Raw genomic sequence first — 18,473 nt, 5'->3', positions numbered from 1 at the left:
GGCTGACGCAGGAAGCTGGGGAGATGGGCAGATCCAAACGCACCCTGAAAAACCAACTGCGACCTCTAGCTGGTGTCACACAGTTTTCGGACACAGACCACCCGCGTGATCTGCTTTGTAACTAACTAGCCTCGCGGGGAAAATGGCTTCCAATTTTGAGTGTATGCAGAAATCTTGGAAACAGAAAAAGATGACTCAAAAAATAACCTGTAATCTCACCCTGGAGAAAGAGGAACCACAGATAATACTTGGTGTATTTCCTTCCAGTTTTTTCTACATCGATGAACTCATGCATATGGTTTTGTATTTGGGGTGGATCAGAATGATTTTTCTGTCTTGTCAGTTAATAATTTTTTACACTATTGAAAGTTCTATTTAAACTGCAGTTTTATTTTATTATTTTCTTAAGTTTTTGTTTAAGACCTGCCAGTTAACATACAGTAAAATATTAGTTTCAGGTGTACAATACAGTGATTCAACTTCCATCTGTCACCCAGTATTCATCACGAGTGTGCTCCTTAATCCCCATCCCCTATTTCACCCTTCCCCCCCACCTCCCCTCTGGTGACCATCAGTTTGTTCTCTATAGTTAAGAGTCTGCTTCTTGGTTTGCCTCTCCCCTTTCCCGCCTAGGATAGTTTTTGTTTCTTAAATTCCACATATGAGTGAAATCATATGGTGTTTGTCTTTCTCTGACTGACTTTTTTTGCTTAGCATAATACTCTCTAGCTCCATCCATGTCATTGCAAATGGCAAGATTTCATTCTTTTTTTATAGCTGAATAATATTCCATTATATCTGCATACATACCATATCTTTATCCATTCATCAGTCAGTGGACATTTGGGCTCTTCCCATAATTTGGCTATAGTTGATAATGCTGCTGTAAACATCAGGGTGCATGTATCCCTTACAATTAGTATTTTTGTATTCTTTGGGTAAATACCTACTAGTGCAATTGCTGGATTGTAGGGTAGTTCTGTTTTTAACTCTTTGAGGAACCTCCCTACTGTTTTCCAGAGTGGCTACACCATGCAATTTTAGATAGCCATGGGAACCATAATATCAATTCCCTATAATTTAATTATTTCATATTGCTAACATCTCAGTAGTTCAGTTTTGCCTCATTTCTTATGATTTTCCAGAGCTAGAAGCCTGGAAATGGAATTGCTGGGTCAAAGATGGAAACATTTGAAAAATGCTTGGTATATACTCCCAGTTAGCCTCTAGAATGTATAATGCTAGTGAGAATTAAGGGAGTATAAGACAATTCAGGATTACTTTCAGCAAGTGGGTGGATCTTGGGGACCGTCTTCCTTAGAGGCAAGAGGAAGACAAAGTCATTTCAGAACCCCCTTCCCCATAAAAGACTGTGGCTCCCATTCTGGCATAGCCACTGAGAATTCGTTTGTGAACTACAGAAGGAAAGAGGCTGATAAAACTGCCAAGAGACATTTTCAGCAGAATCAGATGAAAATGGTCTGAGAAGGTGAAGCCCTCTGAGGGGCACATGCATGCCTGGTTTTCTTCCATTGTTGGTGGCCCTCCTTCCAACTCCCTCCCACCACTTCCTTGGGGTTAAAGGCCTTATATGGATATGACCCCCGTAGACTGCTGTGAGGTCATGGTGGGAGGTGCCGGTCACTCACAAGTGAGCTAACGGAGTGGCTTGTTACTGCACTCCACCACCCTCCTCTCTGGTCGTTGACGGACCAGTAAACAGCATGGCTGACCCTGGGGCTGTGAGAGTGGCCAAGGAGGTCTTCTTTGTCCACCACGCTCTCTGGATATGAGTCAGCCAACACTGCGGGCAACTCTGACATCAAGACCTCAGCCCTATTTCCTGCCTGCTTTGGGGTCCCTCACCCAGGCCCATCCATCATCACCTTCCAGCTTTGCCTTCAGGACCTGCTGCACTCATCACACAGACCGACGCCAGGGCGCCCATTTTCTCTGCTCACTAGCACACCCGGAGTCCCGTGAGAGCCTCACTGGGATGTGCAGCTTCGGCAGGTTGCTAGAAGCTCTGTGCCTCCGTCTTTTCCCTCGTAGGGTGAGAGCGGTAATGGCCCCACATTAGCCTGAAACAAGGGCACGATGCAGAGGGTCTGGAGTGTGCCTGTCACCGACAGAACGCCAGCTGTTCCCAGATCCCGGCATCCTGGAGCCTGCGTGTGGCAGTGCTGATAATGCTTAAAGGACATATGATGGGACTTTCTCCTAACACGCTTGTTTTTGTTACCCGACTCCCCAGGCTGTACAGGTGAGTGAGGTCCGTGTTGTCTTTCCAGGTGGCTCTGGACCTATGGGAGGACTTCAGCCTCTGCAGAGAAGGGCAGAGAGAATGGGTCATCCAGAAGATCCACGAGTCCCAGTTCATCATCGTGGTGTGTTCCAAAGGCATGAAGTACTTCGTGGACAAGAAGAACTACAAGCACAAAGGCGGTGGCCGGGGCTCAGGGAAAGGGGAGCTCTTCCTGGTGGCCGTGTCGGCCATCGCCGAAAAGCTCCGCCAGGCCAAGCAGAGCTCCTCAGCCCGGCTCAGCAAGTTCATTGCCGTGTACTTCGATTATTCCTGCGAGGGCGATGTTCCCGGCGTGCTGGACCTGAGCACAAAGTACAAGCTCATGGACAACCTTCCCCAGCTCTGCTCCCACCTACACTCCCGAGACCACGGCCTCCCGGAGGTGGGACAGTACCCCGGACAGGTGAGCAGAAGGAACTACTTCCGCAGCAAGTCAGGCCGGTCCCTTTACGTTGCTATTTGCAACATGCACCAGTTTATCGATGAGGAGCCCGACTGGTTTGAGAAGCAGTTCGTTCCCCTCCGTCCTCCCCCACTCCACTCCCGGGAGCCAGTGCTGGAGAAGTTTGACTCGGGCTTGGTGTTAAATGATGTCATGTGCAAACCAGGACCAGACGGCGATTTCGGCCTCAAGGCTGAGGCCGCGGTCCCCGGGGTGCTGGCTGACTCGCCCTTAGAGGGCACGCACTTGGGCCTGGACCAAGACGCAGAGGCGGGGCCCGGGCCGGGGGGCGGCTCGGTCCTGCGGCCCCTGCTGCACGCCGGGAAAGCAACCAGCCCCTCGGACATGCCTCGGGACTCGGGCATCTATGACTCGTCTGTGCCCTCCTCGGAGCTGTCCCTGCCCCTAATGGAAGGACTCTCGGCAGATCAGACAGAAACATCTTCGCTGACGGAGAGCGTGTCGTCCTCCTCTGGCCTGGGTAAGGCGCGGGGGGAGCCGAGAGTGCCTTTGGGTTGGGTTCCTGATGCAGGCTGCAGCCTTTGTCCCTAATTCCCAAATCCATGAAAGTGTTTTTCTAATTTGGGTGCGGACTCATTGGCAGTGAAGCTTGTGGGAAGTACCAAGACTCCATTGATAGTGTCAATTTATTCTAGGCAATGGGGATGTTCACATGTGTGAGCAGCAGGAATACTGAGGCTAAGTTAGGGTGAGCTGCCCGGCCCCTGCAAGGGGTGTTTCTCAACAGGCAGTGAGTGCATTATATCACCTTCCTGAACTCCACAGGCCTCTGGTTACCGAGACGCAGCTTGCCCCAAGGGTATTGGATGAGGGTCTGTGGACCTAAATCTTTGTTGGGATTTGTAGCGTCCTCCAGCCCTCACCAATGCCAGTGCTTTAAAAGCCATATCTCTTAACGATCCTGGGGTTGATGGACACAGTGTTCTCTCCATCCTAGCTCACTCAGCACAAGGCCAGGTGGGAGGGCTCTGGAGGGGAGCCCCGCCTCCCCCGGGGAGCACCAGCAGGATGCCATCTGGGGCCGCTCCTTACACTGCCTTTGGCTAGCTGGAGTCATGCAAGCAGACGCTTGACCCTCAACTAAGGAAACCTGCCAAAAGGAGGAGAATGCCCTGTCTTGAGTTGGTTGGGAGACCTGCCTCGCTCGTAAAGCCCAGAGTCCAAACCCAGATTCAGCCACATTCTGGCCTGAGCCCCCAGCCCGGTGAAGCACAATGACGTGGGGCTCTGTCTTCTTTCCTTAGGTGAAGAGGACCCTCCCACCTTCCCTTCCAAGCTCCTCGCCTCTGGGGCGTGCAAAGCAGAACCGGGTTGCTGCAGCTACACTGGTGAACTCCACGCGGTCGCCCCTTTGTAACAAAACGGAAGAAGAGTCTAAGCATTGCCACTTTAGCTGCCGCCTCTCTCTGGTCCCCCAGCTCTTCTCTCTGGTTGTGCAGTCCGCTTGGAGCTGAGGTTTCAGACAAGGATATTTGAAATGAAATTTGGGCCAGTACCTGCTCTCCTTGCCCCATCCCTCTACCTGGTATCTTGGCAAAGTCTCCAGTTTTCTAAAACCATGTGGATCTCTGAAAGGCGTGTCCATAAGGTCCGACAGCAGCTTGTCCCTTTACGTCAGACCTTGGATTAGAGCCAGTTCTGGGAGGTAGGGAGGAAACATGCACAGAGAAACAGGAACATACCTGCACTGATCATTCAGATTTTATGTATCTCTGCAAACTTTGCCTGTTTGCTGTTGGCTACTTTGATTTGAAATGCTTTGTGGGAGAAGCACTTTCAGTACCATTCTAGCCACAGAAATCAAGTGTCAGTCTATCTGGAATCCATGTTGTGACAGATGATGTTCTTATCCGGTTTGGGTGTAGAATTTACAGTGCTATGGATGTCAAAAAAGCTCCAAGTCAAAGGTCAAGAAGGTAACTGAGTATACGATCACGTTTCATAAAATGAGTCTTTATGTGTTAGCAGGTGCCGTGGCTGGCTGAGGTGGGGGCTGCAGGGTCAGGTGACTATCCTGACAGGTTTTTTCTGACACAGGTTGGTCATTGTGCAGAAAGCACCAAAACTCAGGGCACAGGACCACCTCTTGGTTTGAGCAGGCATCGTGTGGGGCCCAGATCTGCCTGCCAGGTTTCCCTGGGTTCCATTTACTGTGGAATATCTCAGATGTCATTGCCTGGAAGTTTATTTGTAAAAGACAAATACCCAACTGGGCTGTCTTACTGGAAGCTGGAGTCCATGCTTCAGTGGGCTTCTGAGCTAAAGCTGTGTCCAGAATATTAGGGATGAGGATTGACTGAAATATGGCCGTGTGTGCAGGTGGCAGCCACTTAATTTGCTGAGCTGGTTTCGACTAATGATAAGTCTCATTTTAAGAAGGCGAGAAGAAAGGAACTGTCACAAAGATGAGTGTGCTGTTCTTAGCACCTGAAGAAGACAGGAGACCTGAAATCATTGAATTCTTGAATCTTAAAGTACTCCTCTCCCCCTTCCCCCAACAACTCAGCCTGTGAATCACGTTTCACTGTGTGTTTCTGTTGTACTTACTCAATGAAAGATTTGTCTCTTATGCTCTCTCCTACCAAAAATAGTTATTTAGAGCTTAGGGGGAAAGAATTTGCTTTAAAAAAGAAAAGGAAATGTTCTGTTTCTATGAATAATGTTTCTACAGAATTTCTGTTTCCAAAGGGAAAACAGTTGTTCAAATCCTGTTTGTCTATTAGGTATGTGGGTAACGATGCCGTGGTCTTCCTGTGGAAACCCTTTTCCCATGTCCTTCAGGGGTTGTGAGCATCTTTCTCCACCTTTTCCATGGGTGCTGTTGGATTTTGGCACCCTGCTTTTACCCAGCACTCACACGGGGGACCCTGGGTTTCACTCCCTGAGAAGATAGAACCAATATTAAGGGAGCTACTCAGGAACATCTCAAGGAGGAGCGGGAGGTGGAATGGGGCATGACTTTAACATCCAAGCACATGCTTTGCAGGTGGGGAAGGGAAGGTTTGCAGCCTAGCTGGAAAGAGGAGATTTGTGTGCATTTTTGATGCAAATGCCATGCTCTATGTTTGTAAAGGCAGCTGACCACTTCTTGGGAGAAGAACGTGCTTGTCTGTTCTCCAGCATCAAGTTTCCTGCAGCTGCTCTGAAGGGGAGACAAGTGAGCTGCAGAACTGTCTGCCCCATAAAACCAGGCATCTTGTTGGAGAAGAGATGTTCCATGTCACCGTGGAATCTGGGCACGTGCAGAGCTCCTGCCCACATGTGACTGTCCTGCCATTCCGCCATCAGGATAAGTTCTGCAAGGGAGATTGGTCAGTCCAAACTTGCTAACAGGAAGATTCACTTTGGAACATTATCAGAGAGATTGAGGCCAAGAAATGGTACATGCTCCAGAGGAACCACAAGGAGCCACTTTTAGAATATTCAGCTTTGCACATAAAATGAGGCATCTCTGAGAAAGCGACCCCTGGAACAGCATGGAGGACCAGGGCTGGGGGGAGCATTAACTGAGCACCACTAGTGTGGGCAGACTACTTGCTAAATGAACTTACTTCTTTTGAAAATGCAAGGGAAAAAATGTGCTAGACCAAAAATCAGGTAAAGTTTTAGTTTGGATTTAGGGTTTGGATACCTATTTTTAAGTACTAATGTTTCTTATGTTCAACACAACAAATTCTAACACACCAAGTAGCAAAACCATAGTATGAATGCCTAAGTCAGACTAAGTTGAGATGTTCCCAACTTCATAGTTTTGCCTTGTTAGTTTCACTTTTTAAAAAAATTTTTTTTTTATTTGAACCCTCTCCATCTCGTGCTGGGAATGAGAACAGTTGCCTTGTGGATTAAAGCAAAGCATCTGTTTTAAGCAGAGCTGCATTCTTTGACTGACATTGTCCCAGATAATGGAAACGATAAGACAATTCAGATAAAAGTTCTGCCGAATCACAGGCTTTTAGAAATTGGGGCTACAAGAATGAGAATACAGGGATGGTCTCCATGAAAAGCCATGATCCTGAGAATAAGAGGCTCGTGTGGCTAAGTTAGCTGGTGTCTTCTGGGCAGGAGACCAGGGGTAGGTGCAAGGAACCAGGTAAGCAAGTCTTGAAGGTAGTTGAAGATAGGGAGCTAGTCGTTCATCTTAGCTCACCAGTGCCCTACAGAAAGGACTTAGCATCGGACATAGTCAGCTTTGCAGAGGGAGGGATCAGGGAGCTGGAAGCCCAGGTGAAGGCGTGCTTTTCTCCTCGAGGTTGGCCTCAGGCACCAAGAAGTACCTGGACAGACCCAGCCCAGCCACACTGGGGGCAGAGTGTCCTCCAGACCGGCAGATCCTGGGCCTTGGAGGCACACTGATCTCCAGAAAGAATCAGAAGTCGTTCAGGTCCAGGCCCAGGTGTCAGGTTGGGTGACCAGCCAGGTAAAAGCATTTTGAGCCAAAAAGGAGATGGGGCCTTAAAGTCATGAGACAGGTTTTAGTTGACACATTAGTAATAACCGAAGACAGTCCCAGAGCACAAAGTTCAAAAAATGTCTTTAGCAGCTATGACGTCCCTGGAATCAATGTGTAGTGATTTAAGTTCATGTATGTTTGTACATCAGAGATTAGTCTTGCTACTTCATAGCTACAAATGTCTTTTTCTTTCTTTCTTTCTTTCTTTTTTGTAACCAACCCCTCATCTCAGCTTCCCTGACTAAAGCACAAATAAATAGGAAGACTGTCCTTCCAAACATGTGGAGTTACATGATTTTCAGAATTTTCCCTTTTTTCGGAGTTGAGCATCTTTTTTTTTTTTTTTAAGATTTTATTTATTTATTCAACAGAGATAGAGACAGCCAGCGAGAGAGGGCACAAGCAGGGGGAGTGGGAGAGGAAGAAGCAGGCTCATAGCGGAGGAGCCTGACGTGGGGCTCGATCCCATAACGCTGGGATCACGCCCTGAGCCGAAGGCAGACGCTTAACCGCGGTGCCACCCAGGCGCCCCTCGGAGTTGAGCATCTTTTAAAAGAAACAAAGGAAGAGAAAAGCTATGTTATTCCTGGAGAAGAAATGATACACCCTCCTCTTAAAGAAAACCCCACGATCCGCAACAGCCTCAGCACAAATTTGGCGCTTCTAGGGGAAGAGTTATTCTTTGTGTCCTTATTGGAGAGAGGTGGGCAATACCAGTGTGAAGGTTATTAGCCTCTTCTGTTTGCTGTTGTTTGTGAAGACTGCTGCTCTTCTTTAACAGATGCTATGTCTTCAGCGGGTGCCAGTGCAGCAGGCCAGGAGTCATGATAAATAAGCCTTCTCAGTGTCAGAGAGACCTTAGGGCGTTGTGGGGACTGTGGCAACCTGAAGTGCTTCCTGTCCCACCTGCAGGAGGGCAGCTATTCCAGTCAGTTATGGCCATGTAGCATTTACTGATTTTTCTATTTTTCAAGAGAAGCAGAGAATCTGGAATTTTTTTTTTTTAATGCGGGGCTTGAACTCATGATCCCGAGATCAAGACCTGAGCTGATATCAAGAGTTAGATGCTTAACCCAACTGACCCACCCAGGCGTCCTGAGAATCTGGACTTTTATATGAAAAATTATAATTTTTTTAAGGTATTGACAACTAAGTAAAATTTTTTTTTCCAATTCAGGCTCAACAGAACACATGATTGGGCCTGATTTGGCCCACTAGCTACCAGTTCGCCACCTCTGCCTTGTAAGATTTGAAGTGAAAAGCATTCATGGTAATTACAGATGCCTGGTATTACCAGAAAGTGCTCTTGCTAAATGCAGCTGGTGGCTGGATTGCTTTCCCCCCCCTTGCTCCCCCAAAGAAGTTTGATATGATTGTGAATGTATTTGAAATGTTTTGATTGCTTCTTTGCATTTCATGGTGCCTTAAGAGAAAAGCAAGCCCGTTACTAATTTCAAAATCAGATTTATAAGGGACACCTGACTAGCTCAGTTGGTAGAGCATGCAACTCTTGATCTCTAGGTTATAAGTTCAAGCTGCACGTTGGATGTAGAGGTTACTTAAAAAATAAAACCTTAGGAAAACAAAAAGCAAAAAAAAAAAAATCAGATTTATGTTCTCCAATTTAAAAAACGTAACACTTGGAACAATTTTCATTTAAACTCCACAACCTGAAGGACGTATTTATAGTTTTAGTTCTTGGCTTAATAATTTTTTAAACGATGTACAATTCTGAGCTTAGGCCAAGACTTAATGAGAAAAGCAGGCATTGTGGGGAGTGGGGCAAGGAATCCCTGAGCGTCCACTAGCGCCAGGCCATTTGCAATGTCTTCTGTTCGAAATGATCTGTGAATCGACTCTGTTTTGGAGATGTGAAACAGTATATGGAGAAAAGCTTTTCCTGATACTGAGAGATCAGTTAGGAGTCCTCATGGGGTGTTGGGTCATCCTTTCTATGTCACCTCCTTTCCAGGCTCAGGGTGGAAATAAACAAAAGGAAGTCTGACTGTAAGCCAATAGCTTGGATTCCAATTTCAGAGTTTGGGAGCTGGGAGAAAGTTTGGATTATCTAGCGTGTCTTCCCCCCGCTGGTGTCAGCCGGGACTGAGGCTGACTTATTTCAGACATATGGCTATGGATGGGATTCTGGATTTTCAGGGAGGGAAATTCAGTAACCTACCCTGCTGATCAGATAGTTCTTTGTACGTCTTACAGAAATTCAAACCAGCCTTCTTTTGTTCTGCATGTCGTGGAAAAAGAACAGCTGGTTACCTTCCGTGTATTTGAAAATTGCAGTGAAGTCATCCCCCTGGTGTTTTTATTTCAGTGGTAAATAATCCCATCTACTTAAACCATTCTTCATAGCTCTTGTTTTGCAAGGGCTTGATAATTTTCACTGCTATTCTGTGTCTCGGCTTCACGCTCAGTTTGGTTGTGCAGACAGAACATGGTGCCTTACTCGCATTGGTGCCTTGCGAAAGCCAAGCTCGGGATGGGGATGACAGGGAAATCCTCATGTGCCTGGCTTCTCTTACTACTTACAACTATAATGGCACTTTTGGAAAGTGGTATATTGCCTATATTCATTTCGAGGATCACTCCGACACGTCCACCCCCGCCCCCAGCACCCAGCAATAGCCTGTTATGTTTCCCCCACTCTTGTGGTCAGACACTTGGTGCTTATCCTTGATGTGTTTAATGTCTTTCCTGAGCCTCTTCAAGATCTCTTCAAGACCAGCTCTCACCTTCTGAGTGGCAGCTTCCCCTCCCTCCCAATTTTGGATTCCATTTTTACATTTCTCTAGACATCACCTTTAATACATGACTCACAATATGATTAGATGGTTTGGACTTCAGTTTCACCACTGGCGCGATGGAGAGCAGTTGCTAAGGGCTAATTTGCAAAGAGAGCGAGGGAGGACCTCTTGGGAATTTTGGCCAGTTGCCTCCCCTCCTGTTCTTTGGTTCCTCCCTGAAATTTGGCTGGGACCGCAGACTCCCCCAGGAACTTTCCTGGGTTCTGCAGGGCTGGGGCCACGACTCCGAACTGACTCAGCACTGTGTTTTGCACAATCAGAAGTCTGACAGAAGCATACCAATTACGATCACATCTGATGTTTATGTCACAATTTCAGTTGAGAAGATTCAAAGAAGCATGCTTCTGTTTGTACACGATGCAAAGTTGGCTGCTCCATCCGTTAGACAAAAAAAAGTACTATGGGGTCACACTAATGTGTAACCGTTATTTAAAAGTTTTGGTGGTTTTTCCTCAAGAAAAAACATGGTGAGTCTGGACAGAGCAAAACTTTTGTAAAAACCACATGTGTTCATTTAGAGAGTGGGTAACTTCTATTTTCACTTTTTTTTTTTTTTTTTTAAAACTACAGAAGCTCCCTGTTACTACGTTCTAGGGGGAAGGCCTGTGGAACACAAACGTGGCGGTGGTTGTCATTGCCTTTGTTTCATCTTTAAGATTTTCCTCCGTGGGGTTTGGAGGAATAGTGAGCACTGACAGACTGTAGCAGTGTGCTATATTTTTACATTGGAAACAGTGTCTGATTTGATTTGTACATAACTGTAAATAGGTGACAGTAGGTCACAGCTGACATTTGCAAAATGTTGTTTTTGTACCTTAGGATTTTCTGCACCAAATAAAATGTTTTAAGATTACAGCAGTTGGTTATTCTGCACCATCTTTCTGTTTCCTGAGGAGCTGGGTGCCTGGCACAGCTTTCTGAGGGCTCTGCCTCTGAGAGGAGAGAGATTATCCAGGGTGAGGAGGCAAGGGTGGCCAGAGCGTCTTTCATGGGGAGCCTGCTGCCGTGACCATTTGCCTTGCCGTCTGCCAGGCCGTTGTGTATTGCCTGTGCGGAGTCAGGAACAGGGATAGTCAGGAAAGTCGACTGTCAGAACAAATGGACCTTCTTCTCGGAAATTCGAAAAGAGGGGCACCTGAGTGGTTCCGTCGATTGAGTGTCTGACTCTTGGTTTTGGCTCAGGTTGTGATCGCGGGGTCCTGGGATTGAGCCCCGAGGCGGGCTCCCTGCTCAGTGGGAAGCCTGCTTCTCCCTCTCCCTCCACCCTTCCCCCTGCCCCCTTTCTCTCTAAAATGAATAAATCTTAAAATTTGAAGAGCCACTGAAATGGGGGAGCCACAAATGCCCTGCCATCCAATAAAGTGCCTTTTCATTCTTCTGATGGACATTCTCTCACCTCCTGCGTGCCAGTGTTCACAGTGCTTGGAGTCTGTTCTCAGCTCTGCTTCTGCCGCTGTGACCCTGCAGCTGCACTTCTGGGCCTCAGTTTCTCACCTCTAGAATGGACCAGGCAAAGGCCCTCCCTCACAGGGTGGTGAATGTAAAGTGCTTACTGGCACATAGTTAGTGCTCCAAACAGGGATCCAGGAGAGGACAGTGAGTGGTAAGAAACAGCAGGAACACAGAATACGATCCTTCCAGCCATTGCCTGGAAAGACTATGGTGCAGCTGCTGGGTCTTGGGAGCATTGGGTTTTCCTTGTTTGCTTCTCCTCTCCCCCTCTCTTTCCCCCCCGGAGTGGTTAAAAGCCGGCTCTGAGTGAGGAGCTGCTGGCTGCCAAGAGGAGGAAATTCATGTTCTTGCTTCAGATCCTTGGCATAGCCATCATTTTCCTGTTCATATTCATTCGGGAGACTGCATGGTTTGCCCATTCGTTTCTTCTTTCCTGTGCTCTCTGCCATTTCTCCATATTTTTAAGAGCCAAACTTTGAGTGCCAAGTGCTTGACATGCCATTGTCCCATTTGCTTTTATCTGCTATTCTGCTATGTGGGTAATCTTACTGTCCCCATTTTACAGATGAGGACACTGAGGCCTTACTCCTGATCTCACAGCTCGCTGGTGGCAGAGCTGGGATAGGAGCTGTGGCAAGCCCTGCCTAGGCTGCTCACATGTGCCCTTGGTAAAGGTCTGGCCATCCAGGTAGGTAGGGGTGGACTCGAAAGTGTCCATGTGGTCAAAGGCAATAGAGAGCTTTCCCATAACTGTGGTGGGTGGAAGGGAGGAAGTGAGGACAGACAACCATGGAATGCTCATTCCTGCTCTGAGTGCTTTTTGTGTCGTTCCTCACCACAACCCCACACGCAAGGTACTATTAGCACCCCTATTTTTGAGATTCTGAGGCCTGGAAATCAGGTAGCTTTGCCAAGAGCACGAGCAAGCAATCGGCAGCGCCGAGATTCAGATGTCTGATGGGAGCATCTTCGCTCCTAACCAGTACGCTACACTGTCCCTCAGTATAGTTTATAGGATGAAGAAAAGAACTGGGGTAGCAAGTTAGGGTGGCTGGGTTCCCTTATCAACCCAAATACTGAGAGCAAATTTGTTACACAGCTTAAGCAAACAGATCTAAAGGGACTCGACTGGAAGGATATTAGGCAGATGCTGCAGTAAGTGTATTCTTTCCTATTAGTGGGGGCGGGGATTCCTTTTTGGACAGCAGAGAAACCCTAATTTTTACCACACTGGTAGAAAACAGTCTGTTTTTACAGCTGCTTTGGTTTTTTGTTTGTTTTTTGTTATTTTTTTTAATCTCTACACCCAACATGGGGCTCAAACTCATGGTCCCAAGATCCGGAGTTGCATGCTCTACCAACCGAGCCAGGCACTCCTGTTCAGGGTTCTCGTAATTGCCAGCATCTGTGGGGCCTCGCCACTGGTTTTTTGTTTTAGAAATGCAAACTTTAAAGGTAGCAAAGACCAGCTTCCCTTGCAGGCTTTAATTAGAAGAATTTCATTTGCTTTAGTTGAATAAGAGACCACTGACGATAAGCTTAGCAGATGGCAGAGGGAGACGTAAAAATACATCTTTGCTGTCCTGGGCATCAGTGGGTCTTCAATAAATGTCTGTTTTCCACCCCTGCCCCCAGCATACCCTGTCCTCGCTATCCACAGGAACAAAATCAGAAGATTGGTCCGAGAATAGGGTAGGTAGAGGAGGCAGGGAAGGAGGGAAGGACACAAACATGAGGTAAGACCTTTTGCAATAAGATAAAATTCAAACAGAGTCTTTGGGATTAAGGGAAAGTAATGCAAGATCAGTGAGCTTGGCTCCTCAGCCTCTTTTTGGGGGATGTTGCACCAGTTTTCACATTTATAGATGACACAACCCTCTTACAACATCCCAGAGTCTAAACTACGTAGTGGGGATACAGTAACGGGTAAGATGCAAACATGATCCCTTCCCTCCTGAGTCCACCTCTTTGTATTATGTGGGAGCATGAGCAAGACACCTAATTGCTCAGAGCCTGTTTTTTCATCTGCAAGACAGGACTAATACCCACTGCATAGAGGTTCTTGTGACGATCAAATGAGGTGGGGTTTATAACGCATCCACGGCCGTGCTTGGCAAGTGCCTGGCACTTGGTAAATAGTGACTTATTAATCATTCTGTGGAAGAGCAAGACTTGGGTTCTGTGGGGGTCAGATGGAGATGGGTGGGAGACAGTTTCCTGCTCATAGGAGCTTCAGCCCAGGGACTTTGTCAGGTGCTAAATTAAGCATCTTATCCCTAAGAGAAGAGAATGGATCCCTGCCTGGCTGTTTTGGTGTTAGTCCAGGAAGGAAGGGATGGGAGTGGGCGAGGAGCTCCTGGCAAAATTAAACTAAGACAGTAATGCTGGGGCTCTTGATAGTTGAGCATAGGTAGCCTGTGCCGTCTTGACTGAACTCTGAGATCTGCTCACGTTCCATTCACCAGGCTCCTTTCTTCTTGGTCACCTGTCAGCCCCAATAGAGACACATTTTCTAGACTTGTGGCTTCAAGGACCCTGTGCCAGGCAGATGGACACACCCTACTCTAGATGTGAACAAAAGCTGGGATTGTTTCTTTTACTATCGGTAAAAGGTTAGGGGAATTCTCTGCTTTTTAGCAGTTGATGGGGGTGGAGACAGAGAAGTGGTCCTCCAGGATGGTTGGTCCTGCCTGGTGATTCCCCCTCTGGGTCAGAGACATTCCAGATAGTGGGCAGGTGTCAGTTTTCAGACAAACCATAGACGCTTCCCACCAGTCTGGGCAAGGCCAGGCCACGGAGGACTCACAGCTAAGAAAGGTGAGCACTCCGGCTGCAGAATGCATACAGGCGGGTCCTGCCTTTGGTTTGTGAACCTGAAGTTAGATATACTTAATGACCCTGCCCATGTGTGTATAATTGTGCATTCTTATTGGCAAGAGTAGTTTTTTTTTATCGTTGTGATTAAAATGGGGCTTTGATCTCAGGCACCCTGAACTTAGATCTGTGTGACCCTGGAAGGTGACTTGAGCTGGTTAAGATTTAGTTCCCACATCTGGAAAACAGGTCATTGGTCACTACCTCCCAGGGCTGAATGTGAGGCCAAGTGGAGTTTGGGTACAAGAGCCTGGCATGCGGTAAACCCCTCTGCCTGTTGGGATGTTAAGGGGGTGTGGCTATAAAAAGGGATCCCGTAAATGTCTCGCTCAGCCCTGGCTGGAGTGGCTGATGGGGTAAATAACTGTTGTGAATTCCTATGTCTTGGAGGCCTTAGTTCCGAAGGGCAGCTGGCAATGGCCCCCGTGAGAGATACCTACCTGATCAGATGTCATTCCCTGCTTGAAACTGCCAGTGGCCTTGGAAGTGAACCCTGATGTTCTGACCTGGCCCCTTGCCAACCTCTTTTCTGTGTGTCCCTTATTTTTCTATGGCCATATCAGAATTTTTTGAGATCTCTCACTTCTGTGTTCCTGCCTTGGGGCCTTTGCTTACATCATGTCTTCGGCCTGAAACAATCTCTCTCTCTGTCTTCACCCCTCCTTTGCTGTCAAACCTTCCCTGACAGTCCACCCCACTGTCCACTCTGGTCTAGGTCCTGACACCTGCCCTTAGGAGCACTTAGTTCAGCTTGTGTGATTATGTGATGGGCCCTCTTGCCCACAGGCATGGCTGCTCCTTGAGGGAGGGCTGTGTCATTTACAGAATCCTTCCTTTGGGCCTGGGCTCAGATTCTACTTCTTAAGCCAGCTTGGGACCCCAGTCCTACCACTCAGCAGTCACTGAAGTAAGACACTTCATCTTCCTGGTCCTCTATTTCCTCATCTGTTGGAGGGGGGTAAAGATGCATCTGCTTTATGGGGTTGTCGTGAGGATAAAAAGGGTAGGGGGCACAGCCTGGTGGCTGGCACATGCAGGTGCTCAAAACCATTAATATTTGTCTCTGATGTCATCATGAGTAAGTAAGCCCACTTCCCACTTGTAAATTTTAAATGGTTTCCTGGAGGGGTAAACCGCATCTATTCCTTACTTTGCAAATTGAGATAAGGTCCCTGGTCATTTACCATGATCCCCAGGGCTGGAAGCCCCTTGAATGCCTTGCATTATCTCAAGGTTTCATTCCCCATGGGTACTAGATTCCCATAGACACGGGATTGGTCAGTGACATGGCATATATTAGAATCACCCCTGTGGGTTGGGTGCCTGTGACTGTGCCAAGACCATGCCATTGCCATTGCCATGGCATCCTCCCAGTGGGGCGGGTGGAGCTTAGGTGATGTCCTACATCCAGGCAGGACCCAGGTTAGATTTGAACTTGGGCATTTCCTACTCCAAAGCCCCTCTCTGTCTTTCCACGTGACTGCTCAGGCTTGCTTCTCCAGTTTTCCTCTAACCCAGATTATGAGGACAGAAAGGGTCTGTTTTCAAAGAAACCTTTTATTAGCCACTTGCAGAGCATTGCTTAGGTCTGAACAGTAAGACCAACACCTTAATCCTTCCACAGGTGTCCCCATCTCCTGGGTGAGGACTGTACCAGGTTAGTGTTGCTTCATCAACTGGATACGCCACACCTTCCAACCCCCTCCTCCCTCCCCAAAAGGGAGGGGGCATCTGTATGTCTGTAAGGTGCTGCTAGCAGAAGAGTTAAACGCCTTTCCCCGTAACTGCGCTTCCGGGTTTATCTTTAGTAAATAACCAGAAATGTGCGCCAAAATTTATTGTGCACAGGTCTTCATGGCCAAGCATTATCTATCCTGGATACTGAGAAATGGGGAGCAGACCACGTACCAGTCAGACTATAAGAAGGCACGTTCATACAAGTGGCCCTTAACAATCGTGTTGCAGAAGAATATTTCGTGACAAAGGGAGAAGACTCACAGTGGGTTAAGGGAGAAATGAAGGACGCAGTTAACAGCGGTTGTTGCTCGGTGGTGTGCTTGTGGGTGCATGTTATGCTAGTCTTTAAACCTGTCAGTATTTTCTACAGTTTTTCAAAGTTTCCTTTATTTATTTTTAGTAATCTCTACGCCTGATGTGAGGCTCCAATTCACCACCCTGAGCCAGCGAGGCGCCCCTCTACATTGTTTTGCGATGAGTGCTAATTACATCATTAGAGTGTTTTCACTGTACAGTCACACATGACAGTCCGTGCTCACGGTACTGGGTGGGCCCTGGGAGGCCGGGGTGGTGGGGTGTCAGTGTCTCATCCTTGCCCTTGTCCTCCGTGGTGTCTCCACACGTGGCCGCTTTCCCCACCTGTGCTACCCAGTGCCTCGCCGGGGCCCCCTGCTTTCCTGCCGTTGCCTGGCATTAGTCATTTCACACCATCCGGCCTTTCTGCAGGCCGTGTGGGGCCCTCTTGCTGACACATGGCTTTCCCAGTTGATGATTTAGTTGAGGTGACTTCCCTGGCCCCACTCCATCCTATCTTGCAGAGTTAGAGGAGATGGGGCTGAATTCAAGAACAGGCCCTCCTGAACTAACTATTTCAAGAAGAAAAATTGGCTCATCATCAATGTCTTCTGGCCTCTTGGCCAGTTTCCAAACTTGGTGGATCGAAACACACATTTCTTGCCATTCCTTCCCCACTCCGTCCCCACACCAAAGGACTCCCTTTGGGTTTATCTTCTGTTCCTCCAAAGGCTCCTAAAGTAAGTGCAGGAGTCAAGTCCTTTCCCCAGCCCCCCTCCACAGGGCCAAGCATGGTGGGTGGGAGGGGATGGTTGCTGCCTATAAACCCTTGTGGGATTACATTGATTTGTTTTCATCTACATATCCTACTTGCAGATCTGCTCTTTCTGGAAACCTTGAATTATAAAACAGGAAATCAAAGAGTTTAGTAATAATAATAATGCACATTGCCTTTGCTGTGTACAGGAGACTTTCCCTCATTACATCCGTTCCTCACTCAGCAGCAGTGGAATCCCATCACCTCTGCCTGAACCTTTCAATGGTCAAGGTCTGGTGTCTCACCCTGGCCATCAAGGCCTCTCTAGCCTTGTTCTTCCTGACCTGTTCCTCTCCATAGACTCCCAGAAGCGTGCCCTGTGCTCTCCCACCTCTGGGCTTCTGCATTGCCTGTTCTCCCCCACCTCCTGCCTGGTTTCCCTGCCTGGTCAGGGCTCAGCTGAGGTCCACTTTCCACAGGAAGTCTCCCTCTGTCTGAATCTGGGCCAGTGCTTCCCCAGGTGTGCCTCTCTCCATATCCTGCTCCCTAACTGCCTGCTGAGGGGTCTGACTGTTCCTGCATCAGCTGCGAGCTCCATGGGGTCAGGGACTGTGTGTCTTACTGAGATTCACTACTGTCCACCAGAGCCCAGCAGTGTGTGGCATGTAGCAGATGCTCAAATTGTTGTTCAATGGAATCTAATGGAAATAAAACTCTTATCTCTGACAAGGCTGCCTGGGTAGAACATCAGGTATTGACTTGTGGGTCTGAAACTCCTGCTGAGTTCTGGGTTACATAATAAACATAGCTGCTAGAAATAGGGATCTTCTATAGTGTGGAGGAGGTAGGGGAGAGACCAGTAAAAGAGGTTATGGGGAAAAGGCTGAGGATTAGGGGTCTGGATATAGGTTTTGCTCTCAGAAATGGAATACTGCATAGGGTATGTGTTCCTTGAACAAGAAATGGGTGGGTCACGAGGCACTGGGTTTGGGGTCAAGTAGTCCCCTTCAAGTTGTAGTGGAATGAAGTCGCAGCTGTTGAAATGAAAGTCGGTTTGCTCAAGATGCTTAGTTTCTGGCCCAAAAGGCAGGATGCAGGCCAGGAAGAGGCCACCCAGAACTAGGAGGCGTGTGCCTGCAACAAGATATGGTTTGCATGAAGAGTCTCAGCTATGCCAGATCAGTTCTGAACACCTCCTGCTGGTCATGGGGGCCTGGGCCAGGAGATCTGCAACCCAGGGGCTGCTGTCAGGACAGGGGCCTCCCAAGGAGCCCTCAACAGCCCCCTGCTCCTGTGAATGTGGGGGTGGGGGATGGTGGGGGATG

At 48.0% G+C, this 18,473-nt stretch overlaps 1 protein-coding gene across 2 annotated transcripts in view; it reads left to right on the top strand.

Moving 5' to 3' along the window:
- The window catches only part of IL17RD (interleukin 17 receptor D), a 65,465-nt gene extending 57,835 nt beyond the window's left edge, over positions 1–7,630 (top strand). For both annotated transcript variants that reach the window (XM_034658498.1, XM_034658497.1), the window contains exons 12-13: positions 2,292–3,228; positions 4,013–7,630. In XM_034658498.1, coding sequence (XP_034514389.1) covers positions 2,292–3,228; positions 4,013–4,125 — 1,050 coding nt within the window. In that variant the 3' untranslated portion in view covers positions 4,126–7,630. The remainder of the gene's footprint in view (positions 1–2,291; positions 3,229–4,012) is intronic.
- Positions 7,631–18,473: the final 10,843 nt, after the last annotated feature.

This window comes from Ailuropoda melanoleuca, chromosome 4, assembly GCF_002007445.2.
Source record: "Ailuropoda melanoleuca isolate Jingjing chromosome 4, ASM200744v2, whole genome shotgun sequence".
In the NCBI taxonomy this organism is placed as follows: domain Eukaryota; kingdom Metazoa; phylum Chordata; class Mammalia; order Carnivora; family Ursidae; genus Ailuropoda; species Ailuropoda melanoleuca.
Note: the sequence above shows the minus strand (reverse complement) of the source record. Positions and strands in the feature narration are given on the sequence as shown.